This window comes from Eutrigla gurnardus (genome assembly GCF_963514095.1).
Source record: "Eutrigla gurnardus genome assembly, chromosome: 10".
NCBI lineage: Eukaryota > Metazoa > Chordata > Actinopteri > Perciformes > Triglidae > Eutrigla > Eutrigla gurnardus.
In genome coordinates this window covers 12,934,419-12,956,456 of record NC_139924.1, presented here as the reverse complement: position 1 = coordinate 12,956,456, position 22,038 = coordinate 12,934,419, and the positions used below count along the sequence as shown (strand labels likewise).

The following is a 22,038-nucleotide window of genomic DNA, read 5'->3' as shown; positions in this document are numbered from 1 at the left end:
TTATGAATCAGACCTTGAGCTAAACAACAAGGTGGTGCTGTGCTAAATAAAGCACCTGACCCACCGAGGGCTGAGTGATAAGAATAGACTTGCACACTCCCCAGATTTTGCCCGCAATAACAATACGTGAGTGTTATTAGTGAGCCTCAGCTGTGTAGTTAAAGATCAAAACATGCTCACATGTACTGCAACCACATTCTCCTCTCGTAGCATTTACTGACCTCTTTCTCTGCAGGGAAGAGTTCTCTAATTAGTCTTAAATTCTGTTTCAGATGGCTAAATAGGGATATTTTCCTCTCTAAAGCTTGGAGGCACCCTGCTGTCTGTTGCTCTTTGTTTACTTTATTTACTTCCCCCTTTTTCAATGAAATGTTGCTATTAATGCCTTTTTTCTTGTTGGACTAATGCGGGAACATTTTAGTACTCTTAGGATTAGTAAGAGACTTTTTCACACTTCTTCTATCTCCCCGCTTTCCTGTTTAACTGTGTAAACAGCCTCAAGCTGAGCTGTGCTCTTCCCTTTCTGATACCTTTGTCATTGCACTCACTTTGTTTTGTCTTTGTTGCCATTCTGTCTCATCCTCCTCGAACAGTTTGTGCGACCGGCGTTACTCCCTCCCGCTCCTATCCTTTTAACTGCTGTCTCCATAGCAATAACTCTTTACCGCTTTCATAAGTTAGTCACTCATTGACACAGGAAGGACCAATTATTTTCTTCATTATAGGAGTTGTCCCTTGCAATTTAGCAACAGCAGCCACATTCTCAAAGAGCTCCTGAAGCTCCCTGTGGTTGCCAGATCGATAGGAGTGGAGGGAGATGAGCAGAGTGTGGGTTTGGGGAGATAGAGAGAAGGGCAGGATGTCTGGAGAGAGATGATTATTAATGAAGATTAGAAGATGGAAAAGGGAGACAACGTAAGCAGATGGTTTTTAACAACGAATAGCGGACAAAATTCCTCTCCATATTAAGCCTCGGCGGAAATCAATGAAGCTTTAAGCAACATGGGGAAAATAAAAAGCCCCCATAATGGGTTACTGTATCAAATGTCTTTTTGATCCGTGTGAAGTGCGAGGAGAAGGGCGGCACGTGGTCCGGTTTATATTTCAGAAATACAGGAATCCAACAAAGCAACTTCTCTCTGGTTCTTTGTCTGCACTGGTCTCACGTGTCCTCCTCCTCTCTCCCTTCTAGGCCCTCCCAGGCTTCAAATCATTATGTAATACTGGTTTCCAACTGGTCCCACTCTCTAACGGTCTTTCCCTCCACTCCTCCTCTTTTCTTTGCATTCTGTATGTAAGCAAAGGCCCTCGTGGGTGACTCGGTCATGACTCGCTATGTTCGAGAACATTTTGTCTCAGGAATAACAAAAGAATGCAAATGAGCTGTGCCTCTTTGCACTTCCCCTCCTGTGTCTGCTGAACACACAGAGGACGTGCCTCGCACGTGTCACTGGCCAGCCCCGCCTCTAGCCCGGCCCCTATCAGAATGAGCTTCAAGCTGATTGGCTCTCCTGTTGTGTTTACATGGAAGCCTGGCCCACTTTTCTTCTTTTTTTTTTACCAACTCACTGCCCTCATGATCAGCCAAGCTAAAGTTAAGTTCTTCAACCTTCCTCCAAACAGCAGAAAACAAAGAACACAAAGTCCCTAGATTCTAGAGTTGTCCTGCTTGGTGTTCTGCTGACACAAGCATGGGTGTTGACACCCCTGAAGATGTCCTGCGGACATGGAACCACCACTGGCTAACTGCCCCCATCTCGCCGTTCTTCCCCTCCAGGCAGCCGCAGCCCACGCCGGGACAGACCCCCATGGTGTCCCCAAGGGCCGAGACCACCCCCATCCCTGTTCCCACCCAGATCCGCAACTACCAACGCATCAAGCAGAACCTCTCCAGCAGCCCGACCACCACGTTGTACGGCTCCCCCAGGTAAGAGCCTCCTCTGCTTGGCCTGAGAGTGAAGGGAGGGTTCTGACTTAACATAGCGTTATAGCTTTTTAGCGGCTACAGTGTTAGTACACATTTTACATACCGGTATGTATACATTTCCAAGACTTTGTACCTTTTTCATGCCGTGCGACAATTAAAAAAATATATTTTATGTTTCTTCTCAAACATTTTGCAACACTAAAGTAGAAAACATACGATCCATGTGTTAGTCTGCAGGTAACAACATACACAAGTATAGATGGAAAGCAAAAACAAAAGCACAGCATGACGGGTTACATCCTATCCTCCTCAAAACAACACAATGCCCCACACAACATGCATGAAGGCTTTCACAGGATTTTGTCAGATGGGTTGACCTCAGACCCCTAAAGGAATCATGCTTGTCTGGAAGAAAATGTGGTCTATTTTAATTATATGCATCATTTGGTGCGGAGTCTAGATCTATGTTGCTCTTGTAAACAACTGTGCTTTGGTTCTTGTTGTGCTGAAATGTAACTTAATACAGTAATGTACAATTTTGAGGTACTTGATTGCGTATTTATATTTTAGGTAATTTTCTCCCAGACTGTTGCCCCAAATAGATCAGCAAAAAACCCTTTGAGCCCTCCAACATGCTGTTTTCTTCCCTTTAATCGCAGGATTTCCCCAAATAGATGATTCCTGTTGGTTGAACTGAGACAAACATTTTATGGACTGTTTCAAATTCCCAGGAGTGTTAGCAGGGGGATCTGCTCAATCATTAAAGTATTGTTTAACCATTATAGATTGTTCTTTTCTTATCTGAACCACATATATGAATTAGTATTTATGAAGCTAATTTCCAAGAATGTTGTCGGTTTATTTATTTGCCCCAGAACTTCTCGGGGACTGGAAATTACTATTTATAAAGTAACATGAACGTTTTCATGACCATACCAAGACTGTGATTAGAAAAAAAAAACTTGGAATGTTCACCTGTTTGTTGATATCAATGTTTGCCTAATGTTTTACTCCATTTGGGAGTGAACTTTGAAGCTAGGTAATGAAAATACAGGCTGTTATTTAATCAGCCATACACTGTCACTGAACATACAGAAAGTGCCTGCTTGGGCTTGTGGCTTCCCAACCTGTTGCTTGGAGGGTTTGTTGGTGTTTTTATGTGAAGGCAAAGCAGATGGGAAGGGTGGCCCTTCTTTCCACTGGGAGATCAGTTCTGTTGTTCAGAGAGCTGCTGATATGAGTCCTTAAACTTGGAGTTGAGTGTGAAATCACACGTTTTATTACACCTCTTGTGAATTTCAAAGTTTTTACATGTCTTAAAATGGTGGCTAAATGAAACTTCCACCCTCACCTGTATGCGTTTTTGTTAAGCTGCTTTTACTTGCACTTCAGATCTATCCCTCTACTCACATACTGTTTTTGATCCGTGGTTGTGTTCTGTAGGTCTGGCACTGTGAGGCGCTCCAACACTAGTCCTATGGGCTTTCCCAAAGTGGGGTCGGGGTCCCCCAGCTCTGCAGACGTCCCTCAGACAGTAGGCAGGCGTCTCTCCATCGGCAGCTCCAGGCCCTACTCCCCCTCGCCTCTTGGTAAGGGCATGTCCAGACATGTCTCTAAGCAGCTTTTTAATAACACCTTCCAGCCATGCCTTGGACTCACAATGCTAATTACTGTGTTTGCAGTGGGCACCATCCCTGAGCAGCTGGGTCACTGCTGCTGTCACCTGCAGAACCACGAGCCTCGCAGTCGCAGCTCCTCAGGAGGTCCGTTCAGACAAAAATCCACCTGTCCTCTTCATAGCTGGGTCTTCTGGTTAACCTGATCACTTGAATAAGATTCATTGTACCATATCAATGCAAAGAATGTGAATGCACTATACATGTTGCTATACATGTTGCTCGTTATACTACTGTATACTATATGGATTATTATTAACTTGAATAGAACTCTAATTTGGGCCCTTTATCTTCTCTAGGTTCCCCTGTCTCACTATCTCAGCTCCTGGGGGCTCGGCTCCAGAGTTCCCCCACCTTGACGGAGGTGTACCAGACCAGGCAGAAACTCCACAAGCAGTTATCAGACCCCATTCAACCTTCCTCCTCCTCCTGTAGTCATTCCCCTCAGCTCGGACGACCAGCCAACCTCGGCTCCTCCCCCACCAAGCTCCTTGGCTCCTCCCCCCGCACGTCCGACTGGCTGCAGAAGTCCCCGCTGCCCACCATAATTGGCTCTCCAACTAAGGTGAGTGAAGACATTATTGAGTGTACCAAATAAGCTAAAATACCAGTTGTTGAAGTTTCCATGTTTAATGTTTTTTTTTCCCCATTCAGACCATTTCGGCACCATTCAAGATCCCCAAAACGCAGGCGTCCTGTAACTTGATGGCGCTGGCGGACAGCCCCGTGTCCACCAAGACGTTGACAGATACCCATGATATCTGTGTCCACCACTGCAGCCCGTACCTCACCGGACGCCCAGCTGCCCCCGAGGCCAGCAGGACCTTTGGCAGGTAGGACTCACTAAAAGAAACCCATCTGTTTTGCACCCATCTCAGCTTCCATCTTAACCTGATAAATGATGTCCATTCATGGCGATCAGGTCTGGTCCAGTTATTATGGTTCATCACCACTTTGGATAACTTTGACACCCCTTTGTCTCTCGTCTACTATGAGACTTCACTCTGTCTGCTGTTTGACGTCGTGTTGACGTTATCTGATGGTTTTTCCCGCAGGTCTGTTAGTACAGGACGTCTGTCTGAGCAGCCAATCAGAATCACTCTGGGTGGACAGGCCTATCAGGGCAGCAATGATAGCTTGAACACAGAGCGGCCTATGGACACAGGTATGGGGATACTACAGTTTACCACAGGTTGTGCTAGCTCAGCCATTTAGTCAATATTTGAAACTACTAATGACGTGTCTGTATTCTGTGTACAAACATACTGTTACTTGATACTTTTTTATAACTGATGCTTCATTTAAACTGCAATTCTTTAAAGTGCGTGACAGACAAATAATCAAACAATTACCTTTCCTCCTCTCAAAGCCCCTGCAGGTCCCAGCGGGCTGGTTCAGGGTGGGTCACCGAGTTCCCGTGCTGTCCTTTTCACCGTGGGTTCACCGCCCAACAGCAGCACCCCTCCAACCTGCAGCCACCTGGGAACACGACCACGCACAACGTCAGGTGAGGACCCTTCCCCTGTGATGAAGCTATAACAGAAGCAGGAGGACTGTGAGGTGTTCTTCAGTACAGATCTCATGATCCTCGGCTTTCCCTCCCTGTCCTTCTCTCAGTGGGCTCCAACAGTTCAGCCGGCTCCCTGTGCTCCACTAGCGGACGGGTCTATGTCGGATCTCCTCCAGGAATGGCCCTGGGCTCTTCTCCTCCGGTGGGCTTTGGGGGTGGGCAGGCTCTCCCTGGGACTGAGGGGGCACCCAACAGCCTGCGCTATGTTCCCTATGGGACCTCACCTCCCAGCTTGGAGGGATTCATCACATTCGAAGCACCGGAGCTGCCTGAGGAGACTCTCATGGAGGTGAGGAGGTGTTTTCTATTCATCACTTAAAAGGAATATGGATGAATTAGACAACTTCATGATTAGACGTGGAAAGATGTGAACATTTTATTTCACAATTATCCCGATATTATCATACTGGTATAAGTTTACATTTTGTTGAGTAACAAGTATTTTTATTGCGTCACATAAGACATACCTCTTCTTCTTTTTTAGTAAACATCCTACTTTTTCAACCATAATGAAATAATCTTAAATAAGATGATCAAAAGTCAAAAGGTCTCACTACATAAATATTGGATTAACCACATTTTTAAAATCAGGCTCTATTTTTACCACTACTACCACAGTAGTTAATTAATTATCCAGTTAATGAAAATTTACCACAATAAACTTTTTTTTGTTAAATCCAAGATAACGTCCTATATTTTCCCATTCATGACTCACTGGAATGCTCTTTCAACCTTCTTTTGTGTTTCCTGGTCCAGCGGGAGCACACAGACACCTTGATGCACCTCAGGATGATGCTGTCATTCACTGACTGCGTCCTGGAGATGGCAGCAGTGCGAGCTGGAGGGGCAGAGCTTGGTGCGTCGGCCGCCTCCCTCTACCCCCCCCAGGACAGTGTGGTTGTGGACCAGATCAGCCAGCTCAGCAAAGAGTGGGGGTAAGGAATGACGGAAGTCTAGTCTGAATCTCTGATTATCTCATGCAATCGCTAATATCATGTAGTCTGCAGAGGTTCTTTGTTCATTGGTGATGCTGCAGTATTTTTATATACTATGGTTGTGCTGCCCCCTACAGGCTGGTGGAGCAGCTGGTGCTCTACATGAAGGCTGCTCAGCTCCTGGCTTCCTCTCTCCATCTTGCCAAGGCTCAGATTAAATCAGCAAAGCTCAACCCTTCCACTGCTGTCAAACAGGGTAAGGACATGTCATTTCCTATTACTTGACTTAGACTGTAACAGATGCATTAAACTGGAATCTGCTGTTCACCCACTTCATTAGCAGGAGAAAGACGCTGTTGTTATGTAAAACTTACCTGTGGCTATTTAATTACGCACTTTTTATTTAATATGACTCACACTTATTCAAACAAACGAATCCATCTCCCTGTTTTCTCTCAGTGGTGAAGAGTCTGAACGAGCGTTACAAAAGCTGCATCTCCCTCTGCCGGCGACTGACGGACAAACTCAACCACTTCTTCTCTGATAAGCAGCGCTTTATGGATGAAATCAACAGCATCACCGCGGAGAAACTCATCTACAACAACGCTGTGGAGATGGTGAGTGTCAGGCGCTATAATGAAATAATTGTCTGGTATTGATTCTCCTCATTTCCACCGGGTTTTCCAAACGGTATGTTCAGTACAGCTATAATCTCTACTCGGTCAGCCTGATGTGATGCTGTGTGTGTGTGTCAGGTTCAGTCAGCAGCTCTGGATGAGATGTTCAAGCAGACAGAAGATATTGCCTACCGCTACAGCAAGGCGGCCATGCTGCTGGACGGTCTATCCAAGATCCTACAGGACCCCACTGACATTGAGAACGTGGTCAAATGTGAGTACAAATTCTGAGACGCAGTCCGAACCAGCAGGCCTCATGCAGCTTTCTTTAAAAGAATATTTTGAGTGAGGAGCTCTCTGAGAGCATTCTAAAAATGTTTGTGAATACAGCACTTGTAGTCTGTCTAACAACTGTCGTTGTTTTGTTTCCTGCAGACAAGGCCAGTGTGGACCGCAGGATCTCGGCCCTCTGCTACTGCACCGTCACACTCTACGAGTAGCAGCCCTCCCGTAAGCCGACGCGTACACAGAGGGACCACGTCCCGAGATTGTTTGACGTCCATCATCACAAAGCCGCCGTTCCCTCCTGTAGCAGTTCGAGCACTTTTCATTTGATAGCTTTCATCTGTATTTATCATCATACCGGCTGCATCACGGGCTGAACTGTGAGAAGCGACTGATGCACAAATTTACAACCAAAGATGCCAACGGATCCTGAAACAAAAAGGCTGAAGTGGATGTGGACTTAAAGCATGCACTTTTGAGTGCATTCTTCTTATTAGCTATGATGGTGAAAAACCATCTGATCAATATATATATACATATATATAAAACTTATGTCCATCTTCCAGGATATCACGTTTTTTTACCAGAAGAACAAGAAGACGGACAGGACTATGAAACGGTGTTGTTGGATTCAAGAGACTCGAACTCTGTTAAGCAGTTTATCTTTTTTTAAATCCTGCTTACTGTTCAGTTATTATTTTCTATATGTTTGGACTTATTATTGTTCCTATTTATTGGTTCAGAAGAACATGGATATCTCCTGCCTATCTTGAAAACCTCAAGTATTGGAGTTTGAAGAAGTTAGCAAACGGCTTCCAGCCGATCACTGTAACGGACGTGGATTTTTACATAAACACAAACTCTTCTTACAGAAACTCGACAGCCATGTGAGCAAAGGAAGCTAGAGATTTGTAAATGCTTTGTTTTAATTTTCCTTGTGTCGTTAGCTCAAGCACTTTATTGAGGATTGACAGGAAGAGGTGTGTATCTGTACCGATATCAGTTCTGAAGGTAGAAATGTGAAGGCAAGGAAACTGTTTTCTGATCACTCCTGCTCCAACTTACCTGCTCTGTATGCACGATGAACACGTCTACAGAATGTATGCATTTCCCATAAGGCCGAGCAACCTGGGAAAGAGTGCTGTCAGCCGAGACAAATTGTCTGCAGCTCAACTATGCGGGACCTCATCTGTCAAGATAACTAGATGTTTGACAGAACCATGTTTCTCTTTTTAGCTGATTTAAACTCATACATTTTAAGCCAGAGTGTGAAACTTTTTTAATTAAAAATAGTATTATTTCTGAATTTGAATTACACAAATACTGTCAAAATGCTTCTGTCAAATGTCTGCAAGGGCGCTTGCCACGTCCCTCCCACCTCCAGGAGCGCTCTGTAACTGTCACTTGATTTTTCTATACTATTTTTAATCATTCCTCTGAACACTGCGTTTCTTTTTTATCTGGAGCGTTCTCTCCAAATGGTTGATGGCACCTTGTGTGCTGCTCCACTCACAGTGGAAGGCGTAATCAGCATTGGCAACAGCTTGAATGAAACGGATATTCATTTCAGTGCAAAAGAGCCAGAAAGGCTCTAGCTTTAAAGGGGCGTGACACCAATTTGACACATGGAAATCTGTTAACGTCCTGTGAATCTTAAAATGTCCTCTCTGATGTGAGCTTTCTAAATTCTGACATTGTAAGCCAAATGATGTCATCAGGGTTAGTATCTCCTTGATGATGTCATCAGGGTTGTCTTTATTTATGCTCGTCAACTAAATGTCTTTGACTGAAAACCTGTGTTGTAAACTGAGGGGGTGGAGTTTGCAAAATATAGGCATTTCCAGGCGAGGAGGGTCTGATGTCCGATGGTACCGCTTTACATTATGAGCATGAGTAAGGTGTGTAAAAGAAGGTGTGATGCTAAATTGGAGGAACATCCCTTTAATAACGCACGTTTTGTCTGGCATATTAAAGGCATCCTTGTTCTTTGCCATTGAGATGACAGCAGCTGCAGTTGTTCTCAAACGTCAAACTAACATAATTTATAATAAAAAAAAAATACTTGTGGCTTGATAAATCTCGTAAAAATACAGAGCATGGGTGCTTTGATTGGCTTTTGTTAACTTGATATTGATTTTGCTCTTGCAAATGATAGAAACATCTCACGGATGCTTGTGATATTGTTTCCCTTGTTGCCCAGTTTTGTAGGAATGTAACAGACGCTCGATTAATATGTTGTTCACAGTGAGGAAGGGTTAAGGTCAATTTCGGGAGACAGTGGCTCACACTGCCCACAATTTTTCCCACGGTCCGTCAGCTCGGACAGTCGGAAGAAAAGTGGCTGCAGGTCCCTTCCCATCACTGCAGTGCTGAACGACCAATCAGCATCCACTCTAAAGCCCCTGTGGAGTGGATTGTGAAACTGAATGGTCATATTACTTGACAAGTTACCTTAATGATACGTTTAATTTACTAAAATACTACAGCCTATATGTTCTGTCAGTATCTGTAGCTCATTTTTTAAACAAAACTTGATGTTATGAAACTTGTATATATGTATACGGGAGTGAGTGTGTGTGTGAGTCACAGTTTGAGTTGGGGGTGTCAGTGATACCAGATCAGAAGGCCTGTCAGTCAAAGAGCACAAATCTTTATATGTACATAGATGAATTTGATACATTTTATTCATGTCTGCCAAGGGTTTGATAAGGAAAGATACTTTGGCACAACAGGAGTGTGCCAAAGTATACAACAGAACTTGTGGCAGCTCCAAAACTTTCCAGAGAACTCTTTCTACCAGGACTGTTCGTTGTCGAGATCAAGACATGCATTTGTCATGACATTTTCTGAAATGAGTGTGATGTCTTCTTCAGATTTCATAAACGTTTCCCGAAATGTCATGATATACTAGATTTGTCACAATCTGCACTGCCTAGTATCCACTCTGTCCCTCCACCTCCCAACAGTGTCTGTACTGTATGAGTGTGTATATACACGCGTGCATTAAGGCCAGTAGTTCACGATGGAAAAGGAGTTGCCTTCTTCTTGTGAAAAGCAGATGTAGGCCTACTCCTCTGTATAGCTGTGAGTAAATTCTTTTTTCTGTGTAAAAATGTTTATAAATGCATTCACAGGTCTCTGGGCCTGTTTCTCTGATATACTGTTGTTTTTCTGAGACATATCTGGGTTTCAGTTTCTCTCATCCTCGTCATGAGCTCTCTGAACCACACAAAGCCTTTTTACTGCACACAGACGGAAGAGGGACAAATAAAGCTGATGGAAACCCGCCTGCATTTTTGTCCATGGACTGTAACATAAGATGAACTGTTTTGGATGAAGCATGGGTACCAAGTCTGCATTTTACCCTGTAGAACCTCTAGAATCTTGAATGTTTGTACCCCGTTTTTTTGGGCCTCTCCACCTGGTAATGCAACACTTTCCGCACCGATTTTTAAAAGAGAAATGTTAATGTTATACTTGTCCCTCACCAAGGGGTGTCTGTCTTGGTTCTTTATGGAACACGAATACAGTCTTTATTATGAAAAAAGAGAAAAAATTAAAATGTCTTGCTGTGTTTTATTCTTTCGAGCCTGGTTCTGTGTTGTTTTCCCAGAGGCGACAAAATCTGATGCCTGTACTAATAAGCGAGTTCAACATACCCAGGGTATCTATTCATTGTCTGGTTTCACTTAGCCGAACGGCGGTGGGTAGCAACACTGAGGGTTGGATGTGAGCGCGTTCACATGAAGGGGCGGAGTTCGCTGCAGAGAGGGACCTATAATGGACAAATTTGAAAAGGTTCAACACAATCTGGGCTCAAAGCAACAGTTTAAACTGCCAAATGCAGGAAGGGCAGCCAGCAATAAATCACTGACTGTGTAATGTAGGCCTATACATGAATAGTTTTAAAATATCATTGCCCGATCTAGACCATCAATAAATTTGACTATAATTTCACAAGTGTATTCCATTTAACGAATGTGTTGCTTAGATGTATACTTATAGAAGAAGTTATAGCATGTAGGACAATGTTAGGCTAATCCTTTCAGCTGAAACCCCCAAAACCATGAATATAAAAACACAATAAGAGGTGGTCAAAGGGTTTCAACCCTTTATAATCCCCAAAGGCACAGAAAAGTAACGCAGAGAGTGATGCATACAGTCTACTGGATTAGGTAACATGTTGCACTGCAACACTCAAGCCAAGCTGATACGCATACGTGTAGATATATTCTGATTTAATGTTATTGTGGTTATATCAATATTATAATGAATGGTTTTTTTCATATAAAAAGATTTTCCTCCAAGCACTTCCTGGAACGGGCTGAAGGCCATGAATCACGTGACGATCCGGCGTTTTAAACTTCCGTTGACGCAACTCTTTCTACATACGGCTCTGGGTGTAGCCAAACACGACATAAGTTACCGGTAGTTGACACTGCAGGCGACAGTTAAATACTACAGCTGGTAAGGACGCGCAAGTGCCTCTGAAAGGTAAGACTTTAAATGGTAATATCTGTCTCCAGGTCGTCTCTTTCATAGCTGTTAACTTTATGTTGTTCGTATATTTACTTTAGCTAGCTGCCGTTAGCAACCAAGCGAAACCAGTCGGACTTCTAGGATGTGCTCATCCAAATAAGACGTTAGCTTAACTTACAGTGACGCTGGTTTGTGTTATTGTGTCTTTTAAAGTAACATAGTAAGTAAGTGTTTGTTAAAACAAAAGGTCTTGGGTTGCACATGATGGTTATGTGCACAATAACTTGACCGGTATCGTTACTTTACCTACACTTCGCGTAGTGCTAACGCTAGCAATGCTAGCTACGGTTAGTTAGCAACAGCTGTCACAGACTCGTCATCAACCGAAAATAATCTTTAAGAGAGAGAATTGAAAGCTGACGTGAAAGCACTTGGTAACGTTAGGTGTTTCTCTCCCAGATGTCCCGGGAACAGCTGGTGGTACAACGGGCCAGGAAGTCCTTCCAGACTGGGAAGACCAAGCCCCTGGATTACAGGATCCACCAGCTGAAGAGCCTGCTGCGCTTCACCACAGAGAGACGGAAGGACATTGCAGATGCTGTCAAAAGGGACCGAGGCATGGTGAGTTTCAACGGGACGTTTATGAACTATAATAAAGAAGAGCAAGGATGAGTTCTGGATTTTGTTCCTCCTTCCTTTCAGAGTGAAAATGGGACCGAGCTGTTTGAGACACTGGGACTGGAGGGAGAGATCGAGCTGGCAATGAAGAAACTGGCAGAGTGGGCGGCTCCTCGGCCGGTAGAGAAGAACCTCCTCACCATTTCAGACGAGGTTTATGTGCAGCCGGAGCCTCTGGGAGTGGTGCTCATCATCGGGGCCTGGAACTACCCCTGGGCGGTCACCCTTCAGCCCCTGGTTGGGGCTATCGCTGCTGGTAGGCAACCTTTGTGCACGCTGAACCATACATATACATATATACATATGTCTCTGCCAACAGAAGATTCACTAGACCAGAATGCAACCAGCCATAACAAATAGCCCAGTACTGACAGGGGCCGCCCAGCTAGGCTGGTGGGTGGTTTTGGTCGGAGGGGGGGACCCAATATTATATTCTTTCATAGGGCCCAAATATCTGCTGCTGCCCCTCCGGTTCTGAACAGTGAAGCCACTGCTGATATGCCTAAACTTGCATTCTCTCTACCGGCCATCAGGGGGCGACTCCTGTTGGCAAAAGTAGTGTGATTGAATGGAAGTCTGCCATCTCTCTTTCAGGTAATGCAGCGGTAATAAAGCCATCTGAGATCAGCCATCACTCTGCCAAGGTCATGGAGGAACTCCTCCCTCAGTATCTGGACAAAGTGAGCCTCCTGCTTTGTTTGACGTGATATGTAAACTCTTTATTGGCATCTGATGTGAATATACAGGGATTTTCTTTAATGCCTGCATATGCTCCAACTAGGATCTGTACCCAGTGGTGATAGGTGGAGTACCAGAGACCCAGGAGCTGTTGAAGCAGAGATTTGACCACGTCTTCTACACGGGAAACAGCACGGTGGGTAAAGTAGTGATGGAGGCTGCAGCTCGCCACCTCACCCCAGTGACCCTGGAGCTGGGAGGGAAGAGCCCCTGCTACATCGACAAAAGCTGCAACATCAGTGTCGCATGTCGGTCAGTCTGAACTGTAAAAAGGAACACAAAAATGCCATTAGGCGAACTCCATTGCAGCTTCAAATAGCCACCATAACACACAGCAGTTGAGGAGCTACCACAACATAAAGGTGTATCGTCAAGCTTTGAGACTTTTGCATTATTTGTCTTCTCCCAATACAGTCGTATCACGTGGGGAAAGTTTGTCAACTGTGGCCAGACGTGCATCGCTCCAGACTTCATCCTGTGTGAACCCTGCATTCAGAGCCAAGTCGTGGAAGAGATCAAGAAGTGCATCAAGGTTGGTCGAAGATTTGGATTGTAAATGGCCTTTCACACATAACACCAAAATAGCACCACTGCATTCTGAGTCCCATTATTTCCCGATGGCTTGCACGGCGCAATGACGGCTTTCGAGCAAAGCACAAGCTTATTTTTTAATGTATCCATGTCTCAGAGAGTGTATAGTCATGAAAATTTGCCTCAAATTCATGGAAATGTATTGGTAAAATGTGTATGAAACATGTAATAAGTAATCTGAATTTCATTCATCTTTTATTTTACACATTGCAGGAATTCTACACAGAGAATCCAGAAACCTTCGAGGACTACGGACGCATTATCAACCAGCGGCACTTTCAGAGGGTCATGGCTCTAATGGAGGGGAGCACAGTTGCTGTTGGCGGAGAGAGTGATGAATCCCAGTGCTACATAGGTACATGGTGTGTTTGACTGGTCGCTAAAAATAATTTGTACTGTATGTTAGCCTCCCCCTCTGGTCTGCTACCCCTGGGTCACGGGGAAGGTTAAAAAATACCCTCGGATAGTTTGAAAAACACTAAACTAATGACATTAAACGTATCCCTTTTCCAAACCCACTCCACTCGCTTCTTAAAATGTTGATTACATGATAGTTTTGTCCATTGTCTATTGTGTTCTTGCCAGGATTCTTAAAACTGGTAACTGTTGCGCTACACTATCTGTATTTAAAGCAGTATCCGTCCTCTGAGCCTCTACTTCCTGCCTCTTTGCAGCCCCCACTGTGTTGAAGGACGTTACCGGGGAATCCAAGGTGATGAAGGAGGAGATCTTTGGGCCGCTGCTGCCCATCATCACAGTGAGCGGTGTCGACGAGGCCATCCAGTTTATTAATGAGAGAGAAAAACCTCTGGTTATATACATCTTCTCCCACGACAATAAGGTAAATGCATCGCCAGCAGACATCTTTGTTTCCCATAACTCAAGTGAATATTAAAGTATTTGTGAGTCTGCAAATGTGAATGTTATGATGTTGGTGAGATTGTACCCACAATGCTCTGTTTGTATCTGATAAACAGCTGATCAAAAAGGTGATAGCGGAGACGTCCAGTGGAGCTCTACTGGCTAATGACTGTCTGGTCCATTTTACTGTCAGCGCCCTGCCGTTTGGAGGAGTAGGTGAGTGTATAACGATGAAACCAACCTGCAGCCATGTAGCCTTCTTTTATTTAGGGGTTAACTTTCACTGGAGAGGAGGAGGGAAATTATTTTGACAGAGCAGCAGTGGATCAGCAAAACACTTTGTACTACATAACATAAATAGAAAAACAAGATATATACAGTGTATATATACAGTGCAAACTATACAATATACAATAATAAACTATACAATATACAATAATAAACTATACAAGAGAGACTTCCGAGTTCTCTCTGTCAGAGGTGAGAGAGTTGTTGTGGAATGTGATGGCTTGTGGCAGGAAAGGTTTCTTGTATCTGTTGCTATGACAGCGGAGCTAAAGCAGCCTGTTGGGGAAGGTGCTCCGCCGTCTGACTAGTGTGTGGTGGAGAGGGAGGTCAGGATTATCCCTGATGGACTGATAAAAGATCTCCAACATCTTTCTGCAAACGTTGAAGGATCTCAGCTTCCTCAGGAAGTAGAGTCTGCTCATCCCCTTCTTGTACACAGCTTCAGTGTCGGACCTCCAGTCCAGTCTGTGGTTGATGGTAACACCCAGGTACTTGTAATTCTCCACCGCCTCCACATCCTTTCCCAGAATGCTCCATCAACAGTCCAAATATGGTCATCTGGACATAAATACGACAGTGACCTTGTTGTTTGTACCATAGACAGTCTCTGGTTTCTCCACATAGTCTGGTTTGGTCTCTGGCCTAATATCATAGAGCTCTGAGGGACCACAAACACAGGAGACAAGATTTGTTTCCTTCATTTCTGATTCAGCTGCAACAGAAGGAGTATATTGCGCAACCCAGTGTTAATTTGCATCTGTTTGCATCTTTGCATTGGCTTTGTATGTAATTGCTGTAATTGTGAAAAATGTGCTTAACATTTTGTTTTGAACAGTGCATAAACTGTCACATTTATAGCCGACTGCCTCGCCCCCTTCTCGCTCAGGGAACAGCGGTATGGGTTGTTACCACGGCCAGCACAGCTTTGACCGGCTCAGCCACCTGCGCAGCTGTCTGATCAAGAAGCTGAAGATGGAGGGAGTCAACAGCATGCGTTACCCCCCTCACACAGCCCAAAAGCTGGGCTGGGCTCGATTGCTGCTGCTCAAGGGGGTCAATGTGCGCTGGCTGCGGCACATGGCACTGCTGGCCTCATTGGCTGGCTTGGCTGCATTTGTGGTGCAGGTAAGGAAAGGAGCACATCCCAATCCGGTCCAGACGGCAATCAAAGGTTTCGGTTTCATATCGGCAACATGTTATTTTGCACGTCAGTAGTAGGCTTGGGACGATATGAAAATGTCAGGATCACCCTCTCAATCATCAAAATATGCTTAACTCTTAAAATGACACTAAAACTTGCTGGAATCCCTTTGCTTTTTGTTACAAATACAAATCCTGTATTTATTTTTATATCGGGCTTTATTTTTCTACTTTTCTACCTTCATAGTAAACTAAACAGCTTTTTCAAGTCACTCGTGACACAATTTTACGATGTGATGATGATCCTGATAATGGAGTATTTTTTTTATCACGATCCAAGATAAAATCCTATATCGTCCCATCCCTGGTCTGTAGCTTCTGAACTATTTAATTTGGCACTAATTACAGGGAGATTTGAGTTCTGAGACATTTATGTGAGGTTAGTGAGTTGCATTCAGTTCATAATTACTCATAATTACTTTTCAAAAGGAACTTCCATGAAACAACTATGTAATTTAAACTCATATGTATCAATTAATGAATTATTCAACACTTAATTGTCTACATGTATCGAAATGAAATGCTTGTCTTTGTCTGAAGACTCATTTCACTTACTTTACTGTGAATTGACTAAAAAAAAACTAGCAGTTTAGGAGTAATTAAATTGGAAGTGAACCAGTTGAACAATGTCTCATTTTCCCCTATAGTTAGTGCTGAATTACTTTGCTCCTTTCAGGAACTTTTGCATTAACAGATAAAACTCACTTCCTTTCTAGGAAACTGTAAAAAAAAAAAGAAAAAAAGAAAAAGACCTGTAAAATAAAGCATCACTATGATTTATTTTTTTAGGAAAGAAATATAACGGTTTTCTAGGTTTTCTTTTTACTAACCAAAATTAAATGCAGATAAAGTATCACCTCCACTAAAATCCTTTCATTTCTCATGTAATTTTCCTAAACAACAAGCCTGTCATTCACCTGTTTAAGAAACAACGAGAAGCTGTCACACCATCAAGTAACGCAGAGCTTTGTTGACAACCTTTCATTAAAATGACCAATGGCTGCTGATGACGTTGCTAGTAAGACTACTGTTGCCTTCAAGGGCCAAAACCATGCAAGTTCATGTATTAAAAGATAAAGGCAAAACCAAAAATGTGTTTGTCTGTCTCTTAAAGCTTTCTGGCTTTTCTACTCTGTCCCTTGGTTCCTGTTGAAGGTATGAATCTTATACCAAATCACCTTCTTTCTTTTTTTAAAAGTTCAGTGACGATGAAAGACAGGCCTGTAGTTTTCAGCAAAGATAAGTAAATGGTACATTTGTTAGGCAAGGCAAGTTTATTTGTATAGAATATAGAATTAATGGAATAAAAACAGTAGAAGTGTGATTTAAGAACAACAAAATAAGCAGGAAAAATAGATAATCTATCTCTTAAATTTATGAGAAAGCTGTAGTGAACAATAACGTATTCAATAGTGTTGGCAGCAACATTCTGGATGAGCTGCAGCTGCCTGATTTTTATTTATTTATTTATATATAACCTGAAAATTAACGCAGGAACACGTTTTTCTGCTTTACAAAGATTTTTTTTTTGGGGGGGGAGGATTTCTGCCTCTGCAGAAACCTGCATCCTAAAGGGGTCAAACCTCCGTCCTAAAGAGGTCAAACCTGCATCCTAAAGGGGTCAAACCTCCGTCCTAAAGAGGTCAAACCTGCATCCTAAAGGGGTCAAACCTCCGTCCTAAAGAGGTCAGACCTGCGTCCTAAAGGGGTCAGACTGTGAATCGAGTACACAACATTAGGTGAAAACTAAGCTGCAACCTGCCAACTGCATCAATACATCAGAGACTTATTTTCTCCACAGATTAAAAAATATAAAAAAAAAGATTTTGAAAACCAATAAACTTCCATAACTGTACAGAACATATACTTTTAAACTACATTACTTTAAAAAAGACAAAAATGTTGGTGTTAACGCAGTTTACTTATTTGTAATTCTATTTTTTAACTGCCTATTGTCTACAAGCCTCCTCCATCCTGATGTCCTCACTCTCCTCTTCTTTGGACACTCTCTGTCCCCCAATCTCACGACCTGCGCGATCATCTCCCTCCCCTCCCTGGCTGTCTGAACCTCTGCGAACCAACAGATCATTGCTGCGAGCATCAGAGAGAAAATGGAAGAAATCGGGCCAGCACGTGGACCTTGCTCACTACCACCACCTCCTCTCTGACTTCACCTCAACTGTTTCGGCAGCTAAATCTGCCTTCTACCTCGCAAAGATCAACTCTTCTGCCTCCAACCCCAGGAAACTCCCCCAACTCTCAACTCTGATGGCCTTACCAGCTTTAGCCCCCTCACCTCTGAAGACGTTTACGCACTTGTTACATCTAACCGTGCCACCACCTGCTCCCTTGAACCGATTCCCTTCTCTCTTCTCCAGGACATCTCACACGACATCTTGCCATTCCTCACCACCCTGATCAACTCCTCCCTCACCTCAGGTGTCATTCCAGCGGCTTTTAAGACAGCTACAGTGAAGCCTCTCCTTAAAAAACCCACCCTAGACGCTGCTGACATCCAAAGCTACAGACCTGTATCTCTTCTTTCATTCCTCCTCTAAAACCTTGGAACGTGCCGCCTACAACCAACTGTCATCCTATCTCTCGCAGAACAACCTCCTAGACCCTAAACAATCAGGATTCAGGACTGCTCACTCCACTGAGACGGCCCTCCTCACAGTGACCGAGTCCCTGCGAGATGCCAGAGCCTCATCCCACTCCTCCGTTCTCATTCTCCTCGACCTATCTGCTGCATTCGACACAGTCAACCACCAAATCCTCCTCTCCACTCTGGCTGAACTTGGCATAACTGACTCTCGCCTGGTTTACATCATACCTGACAAATCGCACCTTTCAGGTCACATGGAATGGCTCTATGTCCAAACCCTGTTCTCTGGACACGGGTGTCCCTCAAGACTCAGTATTAGGACCGCTTCTGTTCTCACTATACACCAGATCACTAGGTTCTGTTATTACATTGCATGGATTCTCCTACCATTGCTACGCAGATGACACCCAGCTGTTCCTCTCTTTCCCCCCGTCCTCTGACACCCACATTGCAACTCGCATCTCGGACTGTCTGGCTGACATCTCCGTCTGGACAACTGCACATCACCTCAAGCTTAACCTGAATAAAACCGAACTCCTCTTCATCCCAGGGAAAGACTGTCCTCGCATGGACCTGTCGGTCACTGTCGAGGGCATCACAGTATTACCTTCCTCAACTGTGAGGAACCTGGGTGTAATCCTCGATGACCAACTATCCTGCACCCCCAACATCACTGCTGTGGCCCGATCCTGCAGATTTGCCATCTACAATATCTGCAGGATTCTGACTTTCCTCACAAAGGATGCAACACAACTCCTGGTCCAAGCACTGGTCATCTCCCACCTTGACTACTGCAACTCTCTCCTGGCCGGACTCCCGGCCTCTGCGATTAAACCATTGCAGCGTATCCAGAATGCTGCAGTACGCCTTATCTTCAATCTACCCAAATTCTCCCATGTGACCCCCCTCCTCCGTGACCTCCACTGGCTCCCTGTTGCAGCACGCATCCAATTCAAGACGATGACACTGGTCTTCAGGGCCATCAATGGAACGGCACCCATCTACCTTCAAACACTGGTCAAACCTCATGCCCCGAAGCGAGCACTTCGCTCCTCTACTTCAGCTGGCCGGCTGGTACCACCATCGCTGAAATCAAACAAATGTCGCTCAGCAAAGTCCAGACTCTTCTCTGTTCTGGTGCCTCAGTGGTGGAACGAACTCCCGACTAATGTCAGGACAGCAGAGTCATTTGCCATCTTCCGAAAAAGGCTCAAGACTCACCTGTTCAGACTTCACCTCGACTCTACATAGCATGACCCACTAACACCCCCCCCCCCCCCCCCCCCCCTCAGACGAGGACCCAACACTTGTTCTATTTTTAGCTCTTACTTTATCGGCAATGATACGTTGTGGTTTCTTTGTTTCCTTCTTTTGACAAATGTACTTATTGTAAGTCGCTTTGGACAAAAGCGTCTGCTAAATGACCTAAATGTAAATGTACAATTTTCTATTTTTTATTTTTATCTTTACTTATCTGTTTATAGCCTACAGTGTATATCTTTTAGAGCAAAATAACAATTGTGTTTGTATTTGTAAGTTAAACTTACCTATACCTAACCTATATATTATTATTATTATAAATTATGTTGTAATGTTAATGCATTTCTGTATTTTGATCTTTACATTACTGTACGTACATCTTTTTGTCTTTATTTCAAACTTGCTTTGTATTTTTCCCGTGCCAATAAAGTTTGAATTGAATTGAGAGACAGACAGACAGACGCATCAAAGAGGAACAATAGTCATAGTCATCAGAAAAGGTCTGGAAATAGCATAAAAAATAAACAGCGATCATTCAATAACTGTAAAATGTATCAAAAAGCTGAGTCATGCTTTAAAAGTTGTGTAACTCGTTTAAAGATTAAATGAAATCTGCCACTGAAAGTATGTGAAAGCATTTAAATGTGGAGTAGATTTCAGAGGATTTGATGATGTACAGTTAGTAGAAACCAGAAAAATCATAGTAGTTTTAAGTTCTTAAAGCTGAATATTTTGAAATTGAACAGTTTCTGTAGCTGAAAGGCAGTACTTGTTAAAGACCATGAACCAATATTCAGTCATAAAGATCTGTATCAATAGTGGAATGCTGCTAAATCAGATTCATTTGATAGGGAAAAAATAGCTATATAGATATAATAATATAGAGCAGCTGCAAGTTTTCTACTCAAGATCATTTTAATGTTTTCCGCTAAAAAAGATGTCTGACAAAATGAAAAAATAAAAACTATAAACATTCCAGTAAATTTAATGTCATTTTAAGAGATCAAATCATATTTTGATGAGTATCAGGATATGGAGCCCAACAACCATGAGATGTAACAGTGATATAATGTAGTTAGGGTTAGCTAATACTTTGTTAATAATTGACACACGTTGTTACATTGTCTGACCTCAGCTGACCGGAGATCGACTGATTGGACCATATTCCTCTTAATAGCAGGAAACATTTCTTTTACGCAACAGTTGTTTATTTATGTGACAATAGAAGAGATTGTTGTTGGATATTTGTGTGATGACCTTTTAAAAATGACAAATACGGTTTCTCAAGATAACCAGATATGAGCGCGCGCGCACACACGCACACACACACACACACACACACAATCCTACAGGCCTGTACGCTCATACAACAATGGCTTTGTCTGCGGCAGACAATGTGTGGTGTTGTCCAGGAAATCTAACCACATAATGCCCCCTCATCTACCCTCCCTTTGATTACCCAGCATGCCTCACTCCCCTTTGCTAAATGGCCCCTTTTGTTTTGGTCCACCACCTTTGTTGACATCCACACTTGTTGTGCCTCTGTGAACAGTTAAGTTCCCAACAGTTTGTCTCTTCATATTTAATCTGGGTGTTGTGTTTGTTGCAGAGATTCCTGCTATGAGGCCGAGGAGCAGAAACCGGGGGTCCGGGTTGAAGCCTGGGGTACTGGTTTGAAGCCTGGTGGTGCAGAGGATCCTGGGAAAACCCTGGCCTATAGTGAAATACCTCACTCCTACACCTCACTGGTCCATATCATTTCACATTCATGCACACTGTCCTTTTAACGTGTGGCATTTTATTTCTGAACATCTTAAAGCGGCTGTCACATTTTATCACATTTTTATTGTCGTTTTATTTATAGCAAGGTCAGCTGTAATATTTGTGTTGAACCTGCTAAGTGTAGATTTGTATTGTAGTTTCTGAGCTCATAAAGCATTCCATCACAAAGTAATTCATTTACATGTAACATCCATCACTGTGTCTGCTTTTAATGAGGTTTTTTCATTGAGCTCAACACTTTCTGCAATTAAACATCAACACAAATTAGAATTGAGCAGTTGTTTGTTTGTTTTTTGCACCTTGTACAAACCTGATGTGAGTTTGATATGAGAGGCATATTATTAACACAATCCCAAGGTTATTGTCATTTATGACTCGGCTATTCTGGAGTTATTAAGATACATTGACCTCCATTATGACTCTGGGTAAAAAATTAGCTCAGCTGTTGCCTGTAAAAGAAGAAACGCAAGCGAGCTACGACGGTCCAGGTAGGTCTGTACGTTATTTGATGAAAACGTGCTACTTTTAATGGTTGTGCGCGCGAGG

At 43.4% G+C, this 22,038-nt stretch overlaps 2 protein-coding genes across 3 annotated transcripts in view; both read left to right on the top strand.

Moving 5' to 3' along the window:
- Positions 1–10,836, top strand: part of ulk2 (unc-51 like autophagy activating kinase 2) — a 32,581-nt gene extending 21,745 nt beyond the window's left edge. The window contains exons 15-27 of the mRNA XM_084018637.1: positions 1,778–1,927; positions 3,371–3,516; positions 3,610–3,690; positions 3,903–4,168; positions 4,258–4,436; positions 4,659–4,768; positions 4,973–5,110; positions 5,221–5,462; positions 5,930–6,108; positions 6,246–6,364; positions 6,568–6,725; positions 6,864–6,999; positions 7,161–10,836. Coding sequence (XP_083874763.1) covers positions 1,778–1,927; positions 3,371–3,516; positions 3,610–3,690; positions 3,903–4,168; positions 4,258–4,436; positions 4,659–4,768; positions 4,973–5,110; positions 5,221–5,462; positions 5,930–6,108; positions 6,246–6,364; positions 6,568–6,725; positions 6,864–6,999; positions 7,161–7,225 — 1,969 coding nt within the window. The 3' untranslated portion in view covers positions 7,226–10,836. The remainder of the gene's footprint in view (positions 1–1,777; positions 1,928–3,370; positions 3,517–3,609; positions 3,691–3,902; positions 4,169–4,257; positions 4,437–4,658; positions 4,769–4,972; positions 5,111–5,220; positions 5,463–5,929; positions 6,109–6,245; positions 6,365–6,567; positions 6,726–6,863; positions 7,000–7,160) is intronic.
- A 527-nt stretch (positions 10,837–11,363) lies between these two features.
- On the top strand, positions 11,364–21,732 carry LOC311019815 (aldehyde dehydrogenase family 3 member A2-like). 2 transcript variants are annotated; one of them, XM_084019419.1, is made up of 11 exons: positions 11,364–11,504; positions 11,949–12,110; positions 12,192–12,423; positions 12,762–12,847; positions 12,949–13,157; positions 13,320–13,437; positions 13,710–13,851; positions 14,171–14,337; positions 14,474–14,573; positions 15,532–15,770; positions 21,320–21,732. In XM_084019419.1, exons 2-11 carry the CDS (start codon positions 11,949–11,951, stop codon positions 21,332–21,334), a joined length of 1,470 nt encoding a protein of 489 aa, XP_083875545.1. In that variant the 5' UTR covers positions 11,364–11,504; the 3' UTR covers positions 21,335–21,732. The 2 variants fall into 2 exon arrangements, with proteins under 2 accessions (XP_083875545.1, XP_083875544.1); XM_084019418.1 differs by lacking the exon at positions 21,320–21,732 and having other exon boundaries at positions 15,532–16,965.
- Positions 21,733–22,038: the final 306 nt, after the last annotated feature.